The sequence below is a fragment of the Choloepus didactylus genome, chromosome 12, assembly GCF_015220235.1.
Source record: "Choloepus didactylus isolate mChoDid1 chromosome 12, mChoDid1.pri, whole genome shotgun sequence".
NCBI classification, from domain to species: domain Eukaryota; kingdom Metazoa; phylum Chordata; class Mammalia; order Pilosa; family Megalonychidae; genus Choloepus; species Choloepus didactylus.
Window position 1 is genome coordinate 24,915,447 of NC_051318.1, and position 25,469 is coordinate 24,940,915.

General features: G+C 39.4%; 1 protein-coding gene and 1 pseudogene across 1 annotated transcript; one reads left to right on the top strand and one right to left on the bottom strand.

Annotated features, from left to right (window-relative positions):
* Nucleotides 1–5,375: 5,375 nt before the first annotated feature.
* Nucleotides 5,376–7,801, top strand: LOC119506792 (annotated as a pseudogene).
* An 8,714-nt stretch (nucleotides 7,802–16,515) lies between these two features.
* Nucleotides 16,516–24,806, bottom strand: ING1 (inhibitor of growth family member 1). Its single transcript, XM_037800657.1, has 2 exons — nucleotides 24,598–24,806; nucleotides 16,516–19,378 (listed from the first exon to the last, which is right to left on the bottom strand). Exons 1-2 carry the CDS (start codon nucleotides 24,731–24,733, stop codon nucleotides 18,675–18,677), a joined length of 840 nt encoding a protein of 279 aa, XP_037656585.1. The 5' UTR covers nucleotides 24,734–24,806; the 3' UTR covers nucleotides 16,516–18,674.
* Between the last annotated feature and the right edge of the window lie 663 nt (nucleotides 24,807–25,469).

Here is a 25,469-nt window from a genome sequence, read left to right on the forward strand (position 1 = left end):
CAACAACCCAAATCAAAAGATCAGAAGAGACACAGTATTTGGCGCAATTAATCAAAGAACTAAAGACAAACAATGACAGCATGGCACAGGATATAAAGGACATAAAGAAGACCCTAGAAGAGCATAAAGAAGAAATTGCAAGAGTAAATAAAAAAATAGAAGATCTTATGGAAATAAAAGAAACTGTTGGCGAAATTAAAAAGACTCTGGATGCTCATAGTACAAGACTAGAGGAAGCTGAACAACGACTCAGCATCCTTGAGGACCACAGAATGGAAAATGAAAGAACAAAAGAAAGAATGGGGAAAAAAATAAAAAAAATCAAAATGCATCTCAGGGATATGATAAACAAAATAAAACATCCAAATATAAGACTTGTTGCTGTCCCAGAAGGGGAAGAGAAAGGTAAAGGTCTAGAAAGAGTATTCAAAGAAATTGTTGGGGAAAACTTCCCAAACCTTCTACGCAATATAAATACACAAAGCATAAATGCCCAGCAAACTCCAAATAGAATAAATCCAAATAAACACACTCCAAGACACATTCTGATCAGACTGTCAAATACTGAAGAGAAGGAGCAAGTTCTGAAAGCAGCAAGAGAAAAGCAATTCACCACATACAAAGGAAACAACATAAGACTAAGTAGTGACCACTCAGCGGCCACCATGGAGGCAAGAAAGCAGTGGCATGACATATTTAAAATTCTGAGAGAGAAAAACTTCCAACCAAGAATACTTTATCCAGCAAAGCTCTCTTTCAAATTTGAGAGAGCGCTTAAATGTTTCACAGACAAACAAATGTTGAGAGATTTTGCTACTAAAAGACCTGCCCTACTTCAGATACTAAAGGGAGCCCTACCAACAGAGAAACAAGGAAAGGAAAGAGAGATAGAGAGAAATTTAGCAGACATATATAGAACATTACATTCCAAATCACCAGGACACACATTCTTCTCTAGTGATTACGGATCTTTCTCCAGAATAGACCATATGCTGGGACACAAAACAAGCCTCAATAAATTAAAAAAAAAAATTTGAATTTCTTCAAAGCACATTCTCTGACCACAATGGAATACAAATAGAAGTCAATAATCATCAGAGACTTAGAAACTCAGAAACAACGGAGGGTAAAAATGAGGGGGAGATAAAAACATCTCCGGATAATCAAAAGCTGAGGGACTTCATCACCAGTAGATCAGTCCTATAAGAAATGCTAAAGGGAATTGTGCAGGCTGAAAGGACACTAAACAATTGACTGAAACCACATGAAGAAATAAAGATTTCCAGTAAAGATCACCTGGTAAATATAAATACCAATAGTACAGTATTTTTGATTTGTAACTCCACTATTTACTTTGTACAGGATCTAAAATACATAAACTGTAATGAAAAATCAGTGGTTTTGGACTCAGTGTAAAATATGTAATTTTTGACAAGAACTACATAAAGGTGGGGGAATGGAGAAGTATAGGAACATAGTTTACAGGTCCTACTGAAGTTAAGTTGGTATCAAAGAAAAACAAGATTGTTATAGATTTAAAAGGTTAAATTTAAGCCCCATGGTAAACACAAAGAAAGTATCAGAGAATATGACCATAGAGATGAAAAGTAGAGTATGGGTTACGAGAAGTGGGGGAAGGGGCAATGGGGAGTTAGGAAATGAGTGTAGGGTTTCTGTTTGGGGTGAAGGGAAATTTCTAGTAATGGATAGTGGGAAGGTGATAGCATTGCAACATTCTAAATGTGATTAATCCCACTAATGGAATGCAAGGGAGGGGTTGGAATGGGAAGATTTAGGCTGTATGTATGTTTCCACAATTGAAAAAAAAAAAAAAGACAGTCTAAATAGATAATGACAATTAAATGCCAAGGATGATTGTGGATGGGATCTGAGGATGGAAGAGAGGAGGCTCAAAGGGACACAGTTGTGACATAAGAAAAAAAAAAGGAAATATAGAATGTAAGCTTTGTATCAATGTTGACTTTCTTGAACTTCTTAGCTGCGCTTAATGGGATTGCATAAAAGAATGTTCTTATTCATGGGAAATGTATATGTGAATTATTTTGTTTGTTGAAGGATGTGTGCAGCTTCTTCTCATATGTTCAGAAGACAGAGCAATAGATGATGAATGACAGGGAGGGAGTGAGGGAGGGAGGGAAAGAAAGAAATGGTGGTGTGACAGGATGTTAAAGTTGTTGGATCGGGGTATCGGGGGAGGGGGATCGGTGTATCCTGGAGTTTGTGTATGAGGTTTGTATTGTTTTTGCAACTGTTCCTGTAAGTTTGAATTTATTTAAAAACAAAATTAAAAAAAAAATTTATTTGGAAAGGGAAGATGCCTCAAATTGCTAAAAACACTCTGAAAAGAAAAAAAAAGTGGGAGGACTTACACTCCCTGACTTTGAAGCTTATTATAAAGCCACAGTAGTCAAAACAGCATGATACTGGCACAAAGATAGATATATTGATCGATGGAATTGAATTGAGAATTTGGAGATAGACCCCCAGATCTATGGCCAACTGATCTTTGCTAAGGCCCCCAAAGCCACTGAACTGAGACATAACAGTCTTTTCAACAAATGGGGCTGGGGGAGTTGGATATCCATATCCAAAAGAATGAAGGAGGACCCCTACCTCGCACCCTACACAAAAATTAACTCAAAGTGGATCAAAGACCTCAATATAAAAGACAGTACCATCAAACTCCTAGAAGATAATGTAGGGAAACATCTTTAAGACCTTGTATTAGGAGGTCACTTCCTAGACCTTACACCCAAAGCACAAGCCACAAAGGAAAAAATAGATACATGGGAACTCCTCAGGCTTAGAAGTTTCTGTACCTCAAAGGAATTTGTCAAAAAGGTGAAGAGGCAACCAACTCAATGGGAAAAATTTTTGGAAACAATATATCTGACAATAGACTGATACCTTGCATATATAAAGAAATTCTACAACTCAATGACAATAGTACAAACAGCCCAGTTATAAAACGGGCAAAAGATTTGAAAAGACTGTTCTTTGAAGAGGAAATACAAATGGCTAAGAAACACATGAAAAAAATGTTCAGCTTCACTAGCTATTAGAGACATGCAAATTAAGACCACAATGAGATACAATCTCACACCAATTAGAATGGCTGCCATTAAACAAACAGGAAACTACAAATGCTGGAGAGGATATGCAGAAATTGGAACTCTTATTCATTGTTGGTGGGACTGTATAATGGTGCAGCCACTCTGGAAGACAGTCTGGCAGTTACTTAGAAAACTAAATATAGAGTTACCCTTCAATCCAGCAATTGCACTTCTCGGTATATACCCGGAAGATCTGAAAGCAGTGACATGAACAGATATCTGCATGCCAACATTCAAGCAGCATTATTCACAATTGCCAAGAGATGGAAGCAACCCAAATGTCCTTCAACAGATGAGTGAATAAATAAAATGTAGTACACACACACAATGGAATTCTATGCAGCAGGAAGAAGGAACAATGTCATGAAACATACGACAACTTGGATGAACCTTGTGATATAATACTGAGCAAAATAAGCCAGGCACAAAAAGAGAAATATTATATGATACCACTAATGTGAACATTGCTGGGGGAGAAAGCAGGGGTGTTGAGCTTCCCCACCTCGATGGTTGCTGATGTGCTAACAGACATTGGGGACTGGTGGTTTGATGGGCTGAGCCCTCAATCATGGGACTTGCCCTTTGGAAGACTGTTACTGCAAAGGAAGGGAGAGGCTAGGCCTGCTTATAATTGTGCCTAAGTGTCTCCTCATGAATACCTCTTTGTTCCTCAGATGTGGCCCTCTTTCTCTAGCTAGGGCAACTGGGCAGATGAAATCACTGCCATCCCCCCATGTGGGATCTGACACCCAGGGATGTAAATCTCCCTGGCAGTGTGGAATATGACTCCCAGGGAGGAATCTGGACCTGGCATCGTGGGATAGAGAACATCTTCTTGACCAAAAGAGGGTTGCAAAATGAAATGAAATAAGTTTCAGTGGCTGAGAGATTCCAAAAGGAGCCAAGAGGTCACTCTGGTGGGCACTCTTACGCACAATGTAGATAACCCTTTTTAGGTTCTAATGACTTGGAATAGGTAGCAGTATATACCTGAAACTATCAAATTACGACCCAGAACCCTTGAATCTTGAAGACAATTATATAACAATGTAGCTTATGAGGGGTGACAATGTGATTGGGAAAGCCATGTGGATCACACTCCCCTTTGTCCAGTGTATGGATGGATGAGTAGAAAAATGGGGGCAAAACAACAACAACAAAAAAAAACCCCAGTGTTCTTTTTTACTCTAATTGTTCTTTTTCACCTTAATTTTTATTCTTATTTCTTTTGTATGTGTGGTAATGAAAATGTTCAAAAATTAATTTTGGTGATGGATGCACAATTATATGGTGGTACTGTGAATAATTGAATGTACAGTTTGTATGACTGCATGGTATGTGAATATATCTCAATAAAATTGAATTATTAAAAAAAAACCTCAGGAGGCTATTCTGACTTAGCTACACAAGTATATTCTGATTTAATTACATGACAATCTATTTGCCCTTCCACTTCTTTCTCATTAATGATTATATTCCTGAACTCTCCATGTTTAGAATGAGAAAGGGTAATGAGATATCATGGTTGTCACAAGAAAAGAAGTGATTGATGAACAATTTTTCTAGGTTAAACAAATCCACAAATCTATCTTCCAAACTGCCTAAAACTACCTGGGTCCCAAGATTAAAGAGGAACAGATTACATACCAAAACAGAGAGGGAAACAGAGAAAAAATAAGTGTAATCATAAAATCTTGTTCTAGAGTATGCTAGTGATTCCAAAGAATTAAAAATTACTTTAGAGAGAACAATGGAGAAAAGCTAAACATCCTGCAGAATACATTATATCTTTTCAAGTACAAATATAAAAAGATTTTAAATAATTTTGCCTAATAAAAAGGTTTAATCTGTTAATAAATTTTAGCTGAAGCCCTACATGATCTTAAGATACAAAAGACTATCTCAAGTAAAATATCTGCTCTTTCTAAAATATATAGTAGTAATAAAATGGATTTTATTTTGATAAATATTTTATTACTTCAGCATTTGCAAACATTAATAGTCTCAAGTATCAAGATGACTTACATATAACTCCAATCATACAGCGAAAGAATCCTGGGGGCCCTCATCAAGATGGCAGAGATGGCTTCGGGGCTCTGTCCCCCCATAAGAGCTTTGATCAACTAGTAAGAACTAGCAAAAGCATTTTTCTCAATGTTCCAGAAAACTGTCAAAGGACTGCAGTAACAGAAAGAGCACCACCAAAAAAAGAAAAAACCCACTCCAAAGTGGTTGGATCTCATGGTACCCTGGCTGACCACCCCCCAACCCACCTCATCATCAGCTCTGCAAGGAGCTGAAGCAGATCCTTGGTCCCACTTCCAGAGGAAGCAGAATGCCCTTATGCACATACTGGGAGCATGTATGTCTAGCTCAATGTGTCTGGTGGGGGCCTAAGGGATTCACTGTCCCAGAACTTGTCATGCACGTTACATGTTGAAGGCAGCACACAGGGCTCCTGCAGATACTGTGGGAAAGCAGGCAAGTGGCTGTCAGGGGAAGGGACTGCTGGCTGTAGGACATTAGAGGGGACATTCGCATCCACCATAAACAGGGAAATTCCTAGGGTCAAATGCATATGCCCAAGACAAGACACATGCACAGAAAGGAACAGGGAGGTGCCTAAGCTTTGACCTGAAGCTATTCTCTAAACTCATTGAACGGACGAGCTCTGAAGGAGAGCACTTGAACAGGTCAATCTGCAGACTGGGAAAGGTATTTTTTCCTTTTTTTTTTTTTTTTTTTTTTGTTTGCTCCTGGCAAAGAAAGCTCTGTTACAATACTAGCTGGATACAATAAGGAGAGACACCTCAGGGCCCAGATTCCAGGAATAACACATTAAAATATCAAAATGTCAAAGTTTCAACAAAAGATTACAAAACAAACAAACAGGAAGTATTGGCTCAGGTAAAGGAGATTAAAGCATTAGAAACCATCAATGCAGATGATCAGACCTGGGATAGTCCAGACAGAAACTTTTAAAAAATGGCCCTAAATAAGCTCAGAAGAGCTAAAGGAAAACATGGACAAAGCACAAAAGAAAATCAGGAAAATAGTAGATGAAAACAAGGAGCATAGCAACAGAGAGATGGAAATTATGAAAGGGAATGAAACAGAGCTGAAGACTACAGTAACAGAAATTTAAACATTCCCTTGAAGGATTAAACAGGTTGTAGCTGGCAGAAGAAAGAATCAGTGAATTTGAAGATAAGATATTGGAAGCATCCAGTAGAAGGAGGAAAGAATGAAGAAAAGTGAACAGTGGTCTAGCACTGACTCTGTACCTTTTAGACTCAGAAGAGGCCCAGGGGCTGTACATGTGGGTCCAGTGGTGCTGGCTATGCAACACCACTCACTGGAGGCTGACTTGTGCAAAATGTGTCCAGAACAGTGATTTTTTCTAATTCAGTCATGGCGACTGTTAAGAGGTTTAGTGACAAGATGGCAAGGTTAAATGGACTTATGGTCAAGCAAGAAGAATTCAAAAAACAAGTGTTAAAAGCTATGGAAGGAAAATGGATTAACAGAAGAGTTGAGAAGGAAAATAATGTCCTGCAAGATGAGGATTGAACAACTGAAACAAACAATATGCAAAGGAAATGAAGAAATGAAGAAAAATTCTGAAGGCCCTCTCACAACTAAGGAAAAAAATCAGAAGCTCTACAGTCAAGCACAAACAGCACCAAGAGACAAAAGGAGAAGAATCAGAGACACAATCACAAACTTGGTGACCTTGTGGAAAAACATACAAACATGGACTTAAAAAGTCATTATGAGTCTGGCATATCTTCAGCGATCTCATGTATTAGAGCTCACGTCTGTCATTTTTCCAGTTGAGACCTTTGTGAGAGATCCCGCTGATCTGTCTTCAGAAAGTGACCATGCCCTGACCTCCAATACCCTGAGCAAGCTTGCCAAGCCCAGGAGGACAACTTACCTATGGGCAAAGTAGAAGGGAGACACCAGCATTAGCATCACTGGGCCTTGGACTAGCCTCCCTCACAATAGGGACTAACTACTCTGCCTACTAGAATTGAGTGGAAGAGAAGAAAACAATGCAGGGGCCTGACATGCAGCATAATAATCCCGCTTACACAATCAGTGCTGCATTGTGCAATGCAACTCAACTGGTCAACATTTTTATACATGTACTCAATGTAAATCTTCCCCCAAAACTGTGCAACAGTGATTTTGTGGGGGAAAATCTCAGCAGTCAGAAATTTACTCGAGTAGCAAAGAAATGGAATACAAATATCCTTTACCTTTGCTTTTCTTGGCATGTAAATTTGGATCAATTACAGCCACTGCATACCCTCAGAAACGTAATGTAACTGGTCTGGACCCAACTCTGAACCCCTAGGTAGTCACATCCTTCCAAGTGCCAGCAGACCTTGAGGAGCCCATGGAACTTATGGATCCTGGAGTTGCTGGAGAATCCAATCAGAGTGGAGATGAGCACATCAGTGAGGAGGAAAAGGACCTGGGCAGGGAGTGGGAGAATCTGCCAAGCCCCCAGTTTACAATATCCCTTCCCAGCCCGTGGAAGACTTCCAGAGCCAAAGTGCCCAGGCATCCCCATCCATCATGAGCGGTAGCATGGGTGGGATGATCTTCTCCTGGCTGCCTCCATGACCTCCTGGTTTAAAGCCTATGCTGGACATCATTAGTGAGCATGAACAAACACATGCCAAATTTGCATCCAGAAAGTTCTCCCACTACGCAGTAGTAAACCTCACCTGCTTAGCTAAGACAGTGCCTGGAACAAAATGGGTTGAACTGTTTGTTTTCTTTAAAACAGGGAGACAAACATTGCCTGTGATGTTGACTGATGTATTATAAACAGGTAGATCTATGTTTGTGATAATTAATAGAACAGAGGGGTCAAACGTCCCTGTCCCCAGTCCAATGTTGGTGGAAGAAGGACCTGTGCATGTGGCCAGTTCCTGATTTTGTTGAACAGGAAATTCATGTGGGCTCTTTCTGATCACAGGCCATAGGACCCACAGAATCCACAGGGATGGGTTTATGTGTTGGTCTTTGTGATGCTGAGACTGTTCCTGAACATTTTAATTAAATGTTAGAGGTTGAAGCAGAAGGAAGTGATGCTGAAAGGAAAATTTGTTGCCCTAAGCACCTATATTAAAGGAGAAGAAAGGGCAAAAATTGAGGAATTAACTGTTCACCCAGAGGAGCTAAAGAACAGCAAACTAACCCCAAAGCAAACAGAAGGAAAGAAATAACAAAGTTAGGAGCAGAAATAAATGAAATTGAGAAGAGGAACACAACAGAGAGAATCAACAAAAGCAGAAGTTGGTTCTTTGAGAAAATAAATTTGATGGACCCTTAGCTAGGCTAAAAACAACAAAAAATAGTAGATGTAAATAAATAGAATCAGATTCATTCTATGACTGTAGTATCAGACAAAGATACTAAAAAAAAAAAAAGAAAGAAAGAAAATTTAGACCAATCTCTTCAATGAATAGAGATGCAAAAGTCCTCAACAAAATACTTAAATCCAGCAGCACATTAAAAGAATTACATACCATGACCAAGTGGCATTTATTCCAGGGATGAAAGCCTGGTTCAACACAAGAAAATCAATTAATGTAATACACAACATCAATAAATCAAAATGGAAGAACCACATGATCATCTTGATCAATGTAGAAAAGGCACTTGACAAAATTCAACATCCTTTCTTGATGAAAACACTAAAATGGAAAGAAATAGAAGGGAACATTCTCAGTATGATAAAGGCAACATATGAAAACCCCACAGCTAACATCATACTCAATGGTGAGAGACTGAAAGCCTTCCCTCTAAGATCAGGAACAAGAGAAGGATGCCCACTGTCACCACTGTTATTCAACATTGTGCTGGAAGTTCTAGCTAGAGCAATTAGACATGAAAAGAAACAAAAGGCATCCAGATTGGAGAGGAAGAAGTAAAACTTTCACCGTTTGCAGATGATATGATAGTATTTGTAGAAAATCTAGAAAAATCTACAGCAAATCTACCAGAGCTAATAAATGAATACAGCAAAGTGGTAGGCTACAAGATTAACATGCAAAGATCAGTAGTGTTCCTATAAACAAGCAATGAGCAACAGGAGGAGGAAATCAAGAAAAAAATTCCATTTACAATAGCAACCAAAAGAGTCAAGTATTTAGGAATACTTGGCCTCAAAAGACCTATACACAGAAAACTACAATAAACTACTAAAAGAAATCAAACAAGAACTTAAAAAAATGGGAGACCATATCATGTTCATAGGTTAGAAGACTAAATATAGTTAAGATGTCAATTCTACTTAATCTTATTTATAGATTTAATGCAATACCAATTAAAATCCCAACAAGTTACTTTGCGGAAATAGAAAAACCAATAATCAAAATTATCGGGAAGGCAACAACTTACTTTGCAGAAATAGAAAAACCAATAACCAAATTTATTTGGAAAGGCAAGGTGCCCTGAAAAGCCAAAAATATCTTGAGAAAGAGGAACAAAGTGGGAGGTCTCACACTACCTGACTTTGAAGCATATTACAAAGCTACAGTGTTCAAAACAGTATGGTACTGGCATAAGGACAGAGATACCGACCAATGGAATCGAATTGAGTGTTCAGAAATAGACTTTTGTATCTACAGACAATTGATCTTCGATAAGGAAGTCAAGCCAAAGCAACTGGGACAGAGCAGCCTCTTAAATAGTGTTTGGAGAACGGGATATCCATTTCCAAAGGAATGAAAGAGGACCCTTATCTCACACACAAAAATTAACTCAAAATGGATCAAAGACCTAAAAATTAGCGCTAAGACCATGAAACTTTTAGAAGAAAACGTAGAGAAGTATCTTAAATCTCTTGTGATAGGAGATGGTTTCCTAAACCTTACACCTAAAGCATGAGCAATGAAAGAAGAAATAGACACCAATTAGAATGATTGCCATTAAACAAACAGGAAACTACAAATGCTGGAGAGGATGTGGAGAAATTGGGACTCTTATTTATTGCTGGTGGGACTGTATAATGGCACAGTCACTCTGGAGGATAGTCTGGTGGTTCCTTAGAAAACTAGATATCAAGTTACGCTATGATCCAGCAGTTTCACTTCTCTGTATATACCCAGAAGATCTGAAAGCAGTGGCACAAACAGATATTTGCACACTGATGTTCATAGCGGCATTATTCACAATTGCCAAGAGATGAAACAATCCAAATGTCCTTGAACAGATGAGTGGATAAACAAAATGTGGTATATACACACAATGGAATACTACATGGCAGTAAGAAGGAATGAGGTCATGAAACATATGACAACATGGATGAACCCTGAAGACACAATGCTGAGTGAAATAAGCCAGACACAAAAAAGAGAGAGATTGTATGTTACCACTAATGTGAACTCTGTAAAAAATGTTGCTATCTATTGCTAGGTCCCCCTATATTGTAGAATGTAGGGGACCTAGCGATAGACAGTAACTAGTGAAAGGGGAACGGTAATCTAATAAGAACAGATAAGATATTGAGGGTAATCTTAATGATATGGGAATGCTCAGGAATGACTATGGTTTGTTAATTTTCTTGGAGTATGGTAGGAACATGTTGGAAGCAATGTAGTTATTTTAGGGTATTTGTTTTTCTTATTCCTTTGTTTTGTTTGAAATGTTTTTTTTTTATTTTTTGATAAAGTTCTAAAAAACAAACAAAAAACAAAACAAAAAGAAGAAATAGATAAATGGGATCTCTTCAGAATTAAACACTTTGTACACTAAAGGACTTTGTCAGAAAAGTAAAAAGGCAGCCAATGCAATGGGAGACAATATTTGGAAACCACATATCAGATAAGAGTTTACTATCCAGAATATACAGAGATTCTACAACTCAACAACAAAAAGATAAGCACCCCAATTTAAAAATGGGCAAAAGACATGGACAGACACTTCTGTGAAGAGGAAATACAAATGTCTCAAAAACATGAAAAGATGCTCAACTTCACTGGCTATTAGGGACATGCAATTCAAAACCACAAGGAGATACCATCTCACACCTACTAGAGTGGCCATTATGAAAAAACAAAACAAAACAAAACAAAAAACAGAAAATTACAAGTGCTGAAGAGGATGTGGAGAAAGAGGCACATTTATTCACTGTTGGTGGGAATGTAGAATGGTGAAGCCACTCTGGAAGGCAGTGCAGCAGTTCCTCAGGAAGCTAAGTAGAAATTTGCTAAATGATACAGCAATTCCATTACTAGGTATATATTCAGAGGAACTGAAAGCTAAGACACAAATGGACATTTGTAAACTAACGTTTATAGCAGCATTATTCACGATTGCCAAGAGACGGAAACAGCCCAAATCATCAGAGGAATGGATAAACACTGTTTTATGTACACAATAGAATATTACACAGCTGTAAGACAGAATGAAGTCAGGAACATATAACAACATGGAGGATGTTATGTTGAGAGAAATTAGCCAGAAACAAAAGGACAAATACTGTATGGTTCACTAATATGAACTAACATTAATGAGCAAACTGTGAGAGTTAAAGCTGAGAGAGAACACAGGTTATCAGGAAATAGAGAGAGGGTAGAGATTGGGTATTTGATGCTGAAGGAATATAGAATGTTCAACAGGATTGACTTTATAGATCCAGAAATGGATAGCAGAATACTATGTGGTGGTAGCACAATATTGTAAGTAAACTGAACAAAGATGTCTGTGAGTAAAGTTGAAAGAGGAAGGATAGGGTTGTGTATGATATGAGAAGGAAAGATAGATGATAAAGACTGGGACTGTATAACTTAATGAAACCTAGGGTGGTCAGTGATGGTGATTAAATCTACAAACACAAAAATGTTTTTACATGTGAGAGAACAAATGAATGTCAACCTTGTAAGGTGCCGAAAAAGGAATGGTATTGGGGAAAGAAATATAATCAATGCACACTGGAATCTATAGTTAACAATAACATTGTATTATGCTTCCATTAAATGTAACAAAGGCAATATACCAAAGCTAAATGTCTGTAAAAGAGGGATATAAGGGAGGGGTATGGGATTCTTGGTGGTGGTGGTGGTGTCTGACCTTATTATTGTATTTCATTTTTATTTTTTCTTTTATCTTTTTTATTCTTTTTAAAAATTTTATTTTTGAGCAATGAATATGTTCAAGTGCTGATTGTGGTGATGAATGCACAACTACATGATAATACTATGAACAATTGGTTGTAAAACTGTGGATGATTGTATGGTATGTGAATATATCTATAAAATTGCAGGGGGAAAAAACAGAGGAATACAAGTGCTGGAGAAAATGTGGAGAGAGGGATGTACCTTTTCACTGTTGGTGGGGAAGTAGAACATTGCAGCCCATCTAGAGGACAGTGTGGTGGTTTCACAAGAATCTAAGTCTGTGGGTGCCATAAGGTCCTGAATATACTCTCATTAGTGGGTATATACTGGGAAGAACTGAGAGCAGGGTCATAAACACTGGTGTTTATGGCGGCAGTATTCACAATTTGCAATGTACAGAGGTGGCCTAAGGGTACATTGACTGACGAACAGGATGGTGAACTGTGGGGTATGCATTCAATAGATTATTGAGCAGCTGCAAGAAGGAATGATGTTGTAAGACATGCAACTAGGTGAATGGATCTTGAGGACAGCATTTTGAGTGAAATACGCCAGAAACGAAAAGACAAACTTTATAACACGTCACTAATATGGACTAACTATAATTTGTAAACTTTGAGAACTGAATCTTAGAGCACAGGTTATCAGGGGAACGCTTATTGTAAAGGTCCCTAAATTGTAAGCTCTTACAGCAGTCACATCTATTCCTGAGTTGTAATGGCTATCTCTAAATTCTGAGATGCTGAGCTCTTGTATATAACCTGGTTGGTTCCTGGAACTTCATGTATTAGTGTGACACCTGAGACTCAGAGCTAGAGTTTGGCAGCTATGACTGTTGGTATTACCTCATATGACAACTGTTAAAAAAGCTGAAAAAGAGTTCAGACTTCAATTAAAGGTAATGAATGAAGTTGATGTGGTTGGGACTAAGGCAAATCAGGCCAAAGCGTGAAGGACAATATTGATTGTGTTTTAAAACTTCAACTTCTGTGGGAGACCAAGAGAAGGGATGTTCATTTGGTGCAAGATCTAATTTTCTGCAGCACACTAAATAACTTGTACGGTCAGTTTATGCAAACACAATAATTACATGGAACTTTGAATAGGAAGTGAGATATGGTAGGTTTGTACAGGTTAATGTGAAATCCTGATACATCCCAACATAATTGGGCAGAGTAAAAATTTATATGCAGGGCTCTCCTGAGGAACTGAGGGAAAATGTGGAAATACTAAACTTCCCCACCTGGGGAATTACTGATATTCTCACAAGCATTGAGGTTTGTAGGCTGATTCAGTAGGCCAAGCCCTTGATCTTGGGGCTTGCCCTTATGAAGCTCGTTACTGCAAAGGAGAGGCTAAACCTGCTTATAATTGTGCCTAAGAGTTTCCCCGAGTACCTTTTTGTTGCTCAGATGTGCCCGTCTCTCTAGCTAAACCAACTAGGCAGGTGAACTCACTGTCCTCCCCGCTACATGGGCCCCGACTCCCAGGGGTGGAAATTTCCCTGGCAATGCAGGATATGACTCCCAGGGATGAATCTGGACCCAGCATCCTGGGATTGAGAACATATTCTTGACCAAAAGGGGGGTGTAAAATGAAACAAAGTTTCAGTGCCTGAGAGATTTCAAATGGAGTTGAGAGGTTACTCTTGTGGGCATTCTCATGTACTATATAGATATCCCTTTTTAGGTTTTAGTGTATTGGAATAGCTACAAGGAAATACCTGAAACTATCAAATTGCAACCTAGTAGCCTTGACTCTTGAAGACGATTGTTTAATTATGTAGGTTACAAGTGGTGACAGTGTGATTGTGAACACCTTGTGGATCAAAGTTCCTTTATCCAATGTATGGATGGATGAGTAGAAAACTGGGGACAAAAACTAAATGAAGAATAGGGTGGCATGGGGGGCATGACTTGGGTGTTCTTTTTTACTTTTATTGTTTATTCTTATTCTTTCTGGCATAAGGAAAATGTTCAAAAAAATAGATTGGGGTGATGAGTGCACAACTATGTTATGGTACTGTGAAGAGTTGATTGTACACCGTGGATAATTATATGGTATGTGAATATATCTCAATAAAACAATTTTAAAAAAGTCTCCCCCAGAGAACCTCTTTTCTTGCTCAGATGTGGCCTCTCTCTAAGCCCACTCAGCAAGCAAACTCACTGCCCTCCCCACTATGTGAGGCATGACTCCTAGGAGTGTAAATCTCCCTGGCAACATGGGACAGGACTCCCAGGGATGAGCCTGGATTGGACATTGTGGGATTGAGAAAGTCTTCCTGATGGAAAGGGGGAAGTCAAATGAAACAAAGTTTCAGTGTTTGAGAGATTTCAAATGGAGTCAAGAGGTCATTCTGGAGGATATTCTTATATGCTACATAGCTACCCCTTTTTAGTTTTTAGTGGATTGGAATAGCTAGAAGGAAATACCTGAAACTGTTGAACTGCAACCCAGTAGCCTTGATTCTTGAAGGCAATTATGTAACTATGTAACTTACATGGTGTGACTGTGACTGTGAAAACCTTGTGGCTCACACTCCCTTTATCCAGTGTATGCACAGATGAGTAGAAAAATGGGGACAAAAATTAAATGAAAAATGGGGGGTGCTGGGATGTTTTAGGTGTTCTTTTTTACTTTTATTTTTCTTATTTTTTTGGAGTTATGAAAATGTTCAAAAATTGACTGTGGTGATGAATGCACAACTGTTTGATGGTACTGTGAACAACTGTACACTGTGAATGATTGTATGGTATGTGAATACATTTCAATAAAACTGAATTAAAAATAATTTTAAAAAATGAGGTTATTATTGATTTAGGATGTTGAATTTGAGCCTTATGGTAATGACAAAGAAAATACCACAGAATGTGCAAGCTCATAGAGACAGAAACCAGAGTACAGGTTTCTAGGGGTTGGGGGTAGGGGTAACGGGGAGTTAATGCAAACTGAGTGTAGTGTTTCTGTTTTGGGTGAAGGGAAAGTTCCAATAAAGGATGGTGGTGAGGGTACAGCAACACTGTGGATTTAATTAATTCCACTGAATGGTATGCTTGGGAGGAGTTGGGATGGGAAGATTTATGTTGTATATGTTTCCACAGTGAATAAAAAAAGAAACTAAAGAGATAATGACCATTAAATTCAATACAAGATAGTGATTGGTATCGAAGACTGGAGGAGAAAAGGCATAAAAGGTCATTACTGGGAAATAAGAAAAAAAATCAAATATAGAATGAAAGTTTTATATCAAAGTTAAGTTTCATGAACTTAAGGTGGTTATGTGAGTATCTTTGTTCTTAGGAAATGTACATGGAAATATTAACATGTTCAAGGAGTATGATGTGCGTTAACTTGCAAATGCTCAGGAAACAGACACACAGGTAAGAAATAGATGACAGAATGATATGGCAAAGCTGGAAAGATGCTAAAATTAATAGATCTGCATATATAAGGGTGCAGTAGGGGTCAGTTGGAGTTCTCTGTATGGGGTTTGTATTATTTTTGCTGTACCGTAAGTTTTAAATTATTTCAAAGTAAAAAGTTAAAAAAAAAAATCATTGGACAGTGTCCAAGTCATTGGAATTTAAGTCCATATGGCTAGGACCCTGTCTGTCCTGCCACTGCTGTATTCCTTCCTTGTACCTGGAATATACTCTAGTCCCTCCCCCAGGAACCCATGGCTACTTAATAAACACTTGTTAACTGAATGAATTGACTTTGCTAAGTCCAGTTTAAAATACAAAGTCATATTCTAATGGAAACACTTTATACCTTTTATCTGAACTGTATGCAATAACTTGACTATTATTTAGCAAATACTGAACATCTAAATATACGCAATTAATTACATTTGATTGCTTCCCGCCCGTCTATTAAAAAAAAGAAAAATCCAATCTTATTTTCAGTAAACTCGCCTGAGATTACCTATTATATCAAATTATTATGTAAATACTAAAACCTGATGCTTCCTAGTACATATGTATTTTTTTTTTTTAGCTGCCCACTAGAAATAATGAAAACGTTTAAAACTGCCAAATCCAACACAATTTTGCCTCTGCAATGTTCCACATTTCTTAAGAAAACATGGGTGATCATTGCTCCTTATTATAGATTTTGTTCAAGTTAGGGAAAAAATATCCAACATTTGAATACCTACACCCCAGTCCCCTATTCATTTAATTTCATTTACTTCTCACCACAGCCTATATGAAACAGATATTTAAAAAGTGATGAACTGGATCAAAAGTTAAGCAGTTTATTCAAGATCGAACACCTAAGGGACAAAGATAGGATTCAAACAGACCAAGACCATGGACTGTTTGTGTTTCTCCACTACAGAGTTGTTTACAGCAAAACCAAATAAATATGACAATGTCTAGCATTAGCAACTGAGTTCCACTGGGTCTTCACTCCTCTAACGTAATCTTCATTATTAGCCCCAATTATAACAAAAATGAGAAACTAGTACAAAATATAATTTTATATTAAGCAATGGTTCTCTGAACTATTTTTGCCACTGGATTTTGATCAAGTATTATTTTCTGTTCAGTTAACTTTTTTTTTCTTCTTCATTATTTATCTGGGTAAATCTCTATTTTAAAATTAATGTTCATTCAAATTTCTTAAATTCAAATGTTCTGAATTTTGCTGGAAAGTAAATGTCTGTCTGTAAATACTGATATGCAAAAAGTTCACATTTTTATGCATGATCAACTATAACTTGCATTTCTCTGATCAAATACCCTCTATAATGGACATTCACTATGAACCAGGGAATTTATGTCTGGCACAAATGAAATTTCCAGTAACTATCAAATGAAGTAAATGATCAGAAGACAACTTACTATTTTACTTATTATAAAAACACACCATAGAAATTCTATAGTGAGGTTACTCAATTATTGTCTATAGTCAATTATTCTATAGTCTATTGGTAGAAATTAATTTTATCACGTGCAGAGTTAGTGAATCATACATTGCTTAGAATGGGAAACTGCACTGACCCTTTCAATATGTGGGCAGTTTAAAACTAAAGGACACAAATACCACACTAGATACTATCCTCTATCGGGGAGCAGCAAATATTTCTGTAAGGGGTCAGCACATAAATAATTTAGGCTTTGCAGGTCATTTGGTCGCTGTTATATGTATTCAACTCTGTCACTGTAAAAAAGCTGTCAATACACAATACAGAAGCGAATGAACATGGCTGTGTTCCATGAAAAATTTATGGGCACTAAAATTTAAATTTCATATAATTTTCATGTGTTACAAAATATCCTTTTGATTTTTTTTTTAACCATTTAAAAATGTAAAGACCATTCTTAACTCACAGGCCATATAAAAACAGGTGGTGGGCAAATGTGACCTATGGGCTATAATTTTCAGACCCCTGGTCTAATTATATATTCAATTAGGTAACTTCTACTTCAATATTAAGGGATAACAATAATAGAGACTTTGCTTAAGGCTTGTAAACTGCTGGTATACACATTTAAGACAAAATTTTTAAAATTACTTAAGTCAAAATTAAATATACTGCTAGAGGAACAAACTGACCAAGTTTCATTTATTTCTTAACATCACATCTGTACAGCTTTCATACATACAAGAGGAAACGCACCTTTGTTTCACAATGGCACCTGGCTGCATTTCCAATTATAATACAGCAAGTGCAAGTTAACTTGGAAATGTACATTTATACAGCTTATATAAATTAAAGACTGCGATATTATGATCTGTGATGGTAAAAGCATGATATGAATGACTAGACCACTTCTGTTTGGCATAATATAAAATGTACTCAAATTATTTAAAAATGGCCATTTGGGGAACGGGCCAGTATATAAAATATTTGCCGGTAAAATTTAACCATTTATCCTTTTAAAAAATAATTTTCTAACTTTAAACCTTTGTTACTGAATTATTATACGGATATACATTATGGTAGCAAGAAACAAATTTGCTATGGGTTTTATCTTTAGCAACATGGCTAATTTTTTAAAAATTTGTTCATGAAGTGATAACATTATTTTTATTAAATGAAATATTTTTCATTATTTTTATCAAATGAAATCTTTTTCTTTCCACATTTCAATGCATTAGGTTGCTTCCAGCCACCAAAAAAAAAAAAATCAGTCTGAGACTCACTTGATTGTTTAATTCAAACCTGTATTTGTAGTTTCTAAAATGTTGATCCACAGGCCACTCTTGTTACACATGGGTACCAATGAAAACAAAAGAAAAAAAAATCACTGCCATCCCTATAAAAGGAATGGTTCCTTTTCTAACATTCTTTAAAAATATACATCTTACAATCCTTACACCTCAACAAAGGTGACAATGTAATAAATACACTGGTTTATTTTGTTTTCCTCACTATTAAATGAATGTCCACAAACTACCTGTTATAAGCTCTCTCTTTTTTGGATTTCTCCAGTGCTTTGTCCATTGTTTTTTCATTTTCTCCTCTACATTTGGGACAGTACCACTTGCCCTTTGGTTTATGATTAAGTCCCACGCAAGAGAAATGAAACCACTCAATGGGGCACTCATCATTGTCACAGCCTATCATTTCTCCATAGGAGACCTGATTGCACAGACAGTACGTTGGTTCATTCGGGTCAATGGGAAGATCTGCAGGGGATGCTTCCCTCTCTGCTTTGGCCTTAGAGCGTTTCTTTTTCTTTGATGTTTTTGCTTTCTTCTCCTTCGGTGTTCCTGAGGTGATGTCATCGTGATCATGATTATTAGATGCATTCTCTCGATTCTCATTGTTGCGTTGTCGCCGAGATCTCTTATTATTGGGCTTTTCTGCTTGAGTGATTGTCTCATTCTTCGACTTATCTTGGCTCATTTTGCCACTGATGCCAGTAGTGTCACTGATCTCTTGATGTGCCTCAAAAAGTTCTACATGACTGTCCACTTGTCTGGTTCGGTTCTCAACTAGCTCTACCATCTGACTCACAATCTGAATCTTTTCATCGCCCAGTTCCTGGCTCCGAATCAGAGCTCTCTGAATGCAATGTAAAACTCTCCTCTTCTGTGTACCATCAGTCTCACGCTTAAATTTCTCATAATATTCATCCAATTCCTTTAGAATTTCTGCAAAGGAAAAAAATGTATTACATCTATGCTACAACCACTAAAGAGGAAATCCATCCTAATTAAATAAGCCTTTTATTAATTCTCTCTTCTATACAAAAGTAATTGCAAAGGGTAGAAATGTTCTTAGGTTGGTCCAGTATAAAAATGTTGCTCTAGGCCTTTTTAGCAGTTTTTTTGGTTGTTGAGAAATATCTCTGGGACTAAATACAAAGGCAACACAGTTTCCATTTAGCAAAGTGCCACTCAAAGTATCCCAAATACTGTGACAGGTAAATATAGGGAAAGTTCAAAATTAGGTAAGTTGTTTAGGCCAAACTTTTATTTTCTGTTAAGTTAACGATTATGTCTCATCTTTCCATCACTTTTACTCAATTATTTAAAAAATAATTTAAAGGCATTTAATCTCTTTCTTTACAGTACCAACTTCTAGAATACTCTGTTACTCTAAAGAATTTATATAAATTTATATAACAGTTCAATGTGGTTTAAAGACTGGGTCCAGACTACTAAATGACAGCAGGGCATCAGTCACTTCTTTATTCTGGCACATTATTTCTCTGTATTACTGAAAACAAGAAACGTTTGGCCACAATAAAAAAAACAATTTAGCCTTGCTTTAAAACAAAGGTGCCAGATTTTACTTTACTTTTACATTTATTGTTTAAAACAATAACATCTACAAAAGTCAACAGATTTTATAACCTTAGATAGCAGATCCAACTTTGAGGGATGGGGCAGGGAAGGTGGCAGCAGCATTCATCCCATGTCCTTTGCTCTCTGTATTTGTCTCTTTGAGAAGTTTCTAGACCCAAACTATTCTCTGGAAAATTTGCACTACCATTAAACCTAACTGAGAGTAAAAACTAAACAAAAAACAAGCTGATAAGAGTAATAATTTGTCCTAAGCTCAGAAGTAAATGTTCAAATGGACAATTTGTGGGTCCACAACCACCCTTCCAAACCCAAGCTTTTTAATTTCCTTCAAGAAACAAATAACCTCAGTACTAAATTTAAACCTTCTTGGACAGGGTAGAAGACAGTGTATATGATTTTAAAATGTAATTAGGCAAATATAGTTAATTTCTTAAGAAATAAATGCTGTGAAATGATCTAACTGAAATAAGGAAAGCCTATTTAGATATGCAAATAATTTCCAGTTATTTTTCCCAAACAGTAACCATTACATGGTATCAGAGTTTTCTCCCAAATCTCTTAAAATAAGGAAAGTAACTATACCCTTCAAGAAGAAAGTGTGTGTGTTTGGGGAGAAGGAATGTATAAAAAGTTCCCATGAGCCTTTGCAAATCTTACCTCCAGGTAGATAAAAGGCATAAACCTAACACCAGAGTAAACATTTGAAGTAGGCCAACATTCAAGCTTACCTAAATGGTAAGAATTATTTTCTAGCCTACATTCTCAAAATGAAGATACCTCTGAAGATACTTCCTAAAAGAACAATGTAGACTGTCTGCCAGAGAGGAAGAATGCCATAGTCTCTTAGAGTAATTAATTCTGAAAATAAATAGCTGTGCTCAATATGCTTTAGTTCCCTTTCAAGTTTGTGCTGTTTATTGTTAAATGAATTTCAAGTTACAAAATGATAGTTTGGTTTAATGAGTAAATCAAATTTCTCAAGACAATGTTGACGTTTCATAGAAAGAGACCAATTCTATCATGTTAATTTAAAAATATACAGCATCTTTTATAACACAAGTAGACTTACTTTCATGTGAAGCCTCACTTTTGAGAAAGAAGCAAACATCCCATCAAAAATTACTAAATAATCCTGTACCCTCACAATGGCATGTAATTCTTAGATGCCCCAAGCAAAGTACTGTTATCAACAAAACTAGTGAAGTACAGACATATATAAACAAGAACAAAAGCATCAACGCTAAATAGGAAAGACATCTTTCCAGTGACACTGCTTCTTTAGGTCCATCAGCTCATCTGAAACTGCTGCTGACCCTTTTCTAAAAATGTTGGACACCAACATTACTTTAGGAAAGCAACAGTATTATGGAAAGAAACTACAAAGTGTTATCCAATGGATTAAATGAGATTTCAGCAAAATCTAATTTAAACTGCCAAATTTTTACAAGCATATTTTAATTTTACATAGGGGTTGCACTGAAATTCTTCATGAAGCAGAATTCCCTGGGGCAGGTGAATATTTTATTATAATGCTTGAAAAATAATTCAAGCAACTTCAAACACCATTTACAATTGGTAAACTATTAAAATCCATTTTTATGGCTTAATTTCCAACTGCTATGTACTAAGCAAGTGGCTATGGAAGCTTGACTTGCAACATAATGCTTCTTTAAAAATAGAAGTTTAACATTTTAGAACTATATTAAATACCTCAGCATTATACTAAGTCCAAACAAATGAGTTATTATTATTACGATGGACAAATTATCTATGCTCCCTGGATGTTTACACTTGAGAGTTTACTCTCAATAGCACTGATTTTAAATATATAAGGGGTGGGAGATGACTGGCGGGACTGTGATTTTCAGCGCCTAAGCCAAATAAGTACATCATATATTAACTTAATAGAAAATACCTTTTGTTCTGAAGCAGCAAGTCTGATTTCCTCATAGTAACGAATGGATTAATCAAGTAGCCGTATGGGATATATTGACAAGAATGTTAGAGAAAAAGATAAACTTTTCTGTCATCTTCAAAGTATCCTAAGAGTGGTAATGAAGAGTGCCAGACATATGTGCGTAAAGATTGTGAAAATCCTTAATTTTCTTTTTCCTTGTCAAATAGTAAAGCTGTTAGAATCTTCCCTGATCCTCACTTCCTTTTATTTCAAGAATTCTACAGACCTCGTGAGAGAGGTTCGGGGATTGACAAGATCAACATCAGGAGATGGCCCTGTTCCAGGTTCCCTTCATCCCAAGGTGGGGGGGGGGGGATGGGGAGGGGACATGCACTAACCATCTAGAAATACTCGAAGGCTCACAGAGCCACCTGAGGTGGGGCAGAAAGAAGTGCTACGGAAAGGAGCTCAGATCGTGATCCACACACCACCGCGCTCCCTCCCCCGAAAGTCGCCGCGCGAGTCACTCACATTTCCCCGAAGCGACAGACGCCGGAGCATCGCAGACCCCGCGGCCACCAGGAGGAGCCCCATTCCGCCGGCGTCCGCGCAGCCAAGGGCAGCGTCCACCTCGAGCGGCCGAACCCTTGGGTCAGGAGAGAAGTGGAACCCGGCAATTTGTAGGCACGCCCTCGCGGGCCACTGAGGCTCAGGCAGCACAGGCCCGCTGTCTCTCGGAGGGTGGCCGCAGCTGCGCCCACCATCGACAGCTCCAGGAGCGCGGCTCGCCGGCCTCGCCGCTACCGACCTAATCCGACCCACCGCCATTGTTCTGCGGCCGGAAGTGGACGGACTCTCGAGCGTTGGAAAGAACCAGGCGGCACCGGACCTGGAGCTACCCTGCCAATGGGGAGAGGGCCAGGCGGGCGGCGCGCCCCGCCCCGGGAGGTATTGGCCTATGAGAATCTCCAGCCGGGAGGGCGGAGGCTTCGGTACCGGCCCCGGTCCAGCCGAGACACCAATCACAGGGCGAGCTCCAAGATCACCGTCCTCCCCAGGAACGCCAAGTGCCAATCCGAAGCTGGAGGCCGGGCGACCAGGAGATATTCAAATCAACATGACCTCCTCCCTTCTCCCCGCTTCCTCCTAGCCCCTCTACGAAAGAGAAAAAGGAAAGCAGCGGAAACAGAGACCCGTGCTAGTCACTGCGCACAGCTCAACCCCTCGGGCTCGGAGACCAATCACTCCGCAGTGAAGTGATAAGAACATTCCATGGGGAACGCCATGGCCAATCATAAGGAGGTCGAGGCGGGGATGTTCCGCAATATGCTAATGAACCACCTATAAAAAATGCTGCGAAACCGACTCTGGCAGAGCGCGCAGGGGCGCCTTCCAAAGAAGCGTTTTTTGTGTATTTGGGGGCGAGCGGTCGCTTTCTACACTCTCCCCCCTTTCCGTTCACTGCTGCGCAGTCCCGTAAACATTAGTAAACTCAGAATGATGACCCACGTTCAAAACAGAATTCCCAGTGCTTTGCCTGACCTCGAAGAAAAGTTTCCCCAACAGCCAACAATTCCCAGCGGACATTAACCCTCAACCTCCTCCCTGACACTGTCTTCGCGGTCGGATCTGCAGGGAAAGACCCACAGGTTCTCTCACCTGCCATATCCCTCTTCATTCTAACCATCTATTTTCCCCGCTTCCCCCCGGAGCATAAAACAGATCGGCGATTTCCTCGCCTTCACTCCACCCCCTGCCCTCCCCCACTGCACACACATACTGAATAAAACCCTCATCCTCGGCAAACTACACCCAGCAGCGTCTTCCCCTTGCACATCGGTCTCTACTAAGTGTCCAGCACTAAAGAAGGGCCAGTAGCGGGGTAGGGAGAGAGGAGGAGAGAACGGAGACTACACGGAGCAGAGTATCTACCCCCCTGTACTTTATGTAACACTTAGATTTAAAGACTGAGGGTGGGTCGGTGGTTTTGGAGGGTGGCGAGGAGAGGGCTAGGGGAAAGGCATTTCTCTGGACCGACGTAGCCCGGGTTTAAATGAAACAACCTTGCTAACAGCCACCTCTCCTCTAACAGCCTCTACTATCAGCCACGGTCTCTGCTGCTCCTACAGCCATAATGAACAGTGTACATTCCTCAATGTTGTGCTGTAATCTGTGTCCACCCTGCATTTCCCCCTTTGCCACCCCTTTCTGAAAGACACAGATTAACCCCCCTGCCTCCCCCTCCCCCCGCCCTCTGCAACACACCACCACCTCATCACTTCACTACAAAGAGCTGCTTTTGTAGCACAGCTTTAAATTAAGACCTTTCTTTCCTCCTTCTTCCCTCTTGTCCCATGTTTTGCACAGAAGGACCTTAGTGAATAAAAGAAGCTGAAGACCTTTTGTTCCACCCCATGACAAGAGCTACCGCTGCAGATCCCCCCTGTGCTGCTTTCTCCAGTTCAATAACATTACTTGCTCTCTGCCTCCGCCAGCTCCCAATGAAAATAAAACTACCCTTCCTGACGAGTGAGAGGAGGGTAAGAGAGCAGAAAGGGGACACGAGCTTTACACATTTACACACACAGACACACACCACAGATTAGCTAGGAATAAAAGACAGGGAATCCAACCAATCGCCCCATCCATCATCTCCGGCCCTTACCTTGATATTTCGCGTCTATTTCCCTCATCAACGAGACGTTTCTCTGCAGATCGAAAGGCAAAGACTCGATGGAGTCCAGATAATCCTCCACATAGTTCACCAGGTGAATTTGCTCCCCGTTTGCAGGACTCAACATGGTTCACCCGAAAGGTCCCCGGCGACTCTGCACGGCTTTCCGCTTCCTCCACCCCCCGCCCCCCTCAAATAAAAAAATAGCACTGCAAAATGCAAAGCTCTTTTTCTCGCCCTCCTCTGGTTCCCCCCTCCTCCGGCTCCGGCTTTCGAGCTCCCAGGAAAGCTACATCTGCCGTGGCTGCTCCGCTCGCCCCTTCCTTCAGCGAAGCAGAAACCGAAGGAGACACCTCCCCCTGACCGCCTGCTCGGCGGCGGTGATCGCCGGTCGCTCCGGTAACTCGCGCCGAAGGGCTGTACGAACCAGCGGAGAGTCGGCTGGGTAGGAAGAGAAGCCGAGAGGCGGAGAGGAATTAAAACGACCGCACAGGTCCCCCCTCCCAGACGGCGGGGAGGGGGGGAGGAGGGGAGCGGGGAGAGCAGAGCGTACGAAGCGCGCACACACACACCCAGAAGGGAGGAGAAAGGGAGCCTGAGTAGCAGCCGCAGCCGAGTTGCCTTCCTTGGGGCTCTACCTGTGCCTGCCTCTCTCCTGCGGCCAGTGTCGGCCCGGGTTCCGAGTCAGTGAGGAGAAGGAGGAAGGAGAGGAGAAGGAGGAAGGAGAGGAGAAGGGGCGCGAGCTCCCCGCCGCTCTATGCGCCGCACTTATCCAACGTGGAAAACCCAAATACCAGTTTCAAACACTTGGGAAACATTCAGCCCCGCCACGCTACGCATGCGCCTCTGGCTCCCTCCCTCCC

Bases quoted from the DNA above. Each gene is read 5' to 3' on its own strand.
- ING1 (XM_037800657.1), bottom strand. From the start codon at position 24,733: ATGTTGAGTCCTGCAAACGGGGAGCAAATTCACCTGGTGAACTATGTG. The intron at 19,379-24,597 runs GTAAGGGCCGGA...TTTCCTTTGCAG, and splicing joins AATAGACGCGAAATATCAAG to AAATTCTAAAGGAATTGGAT.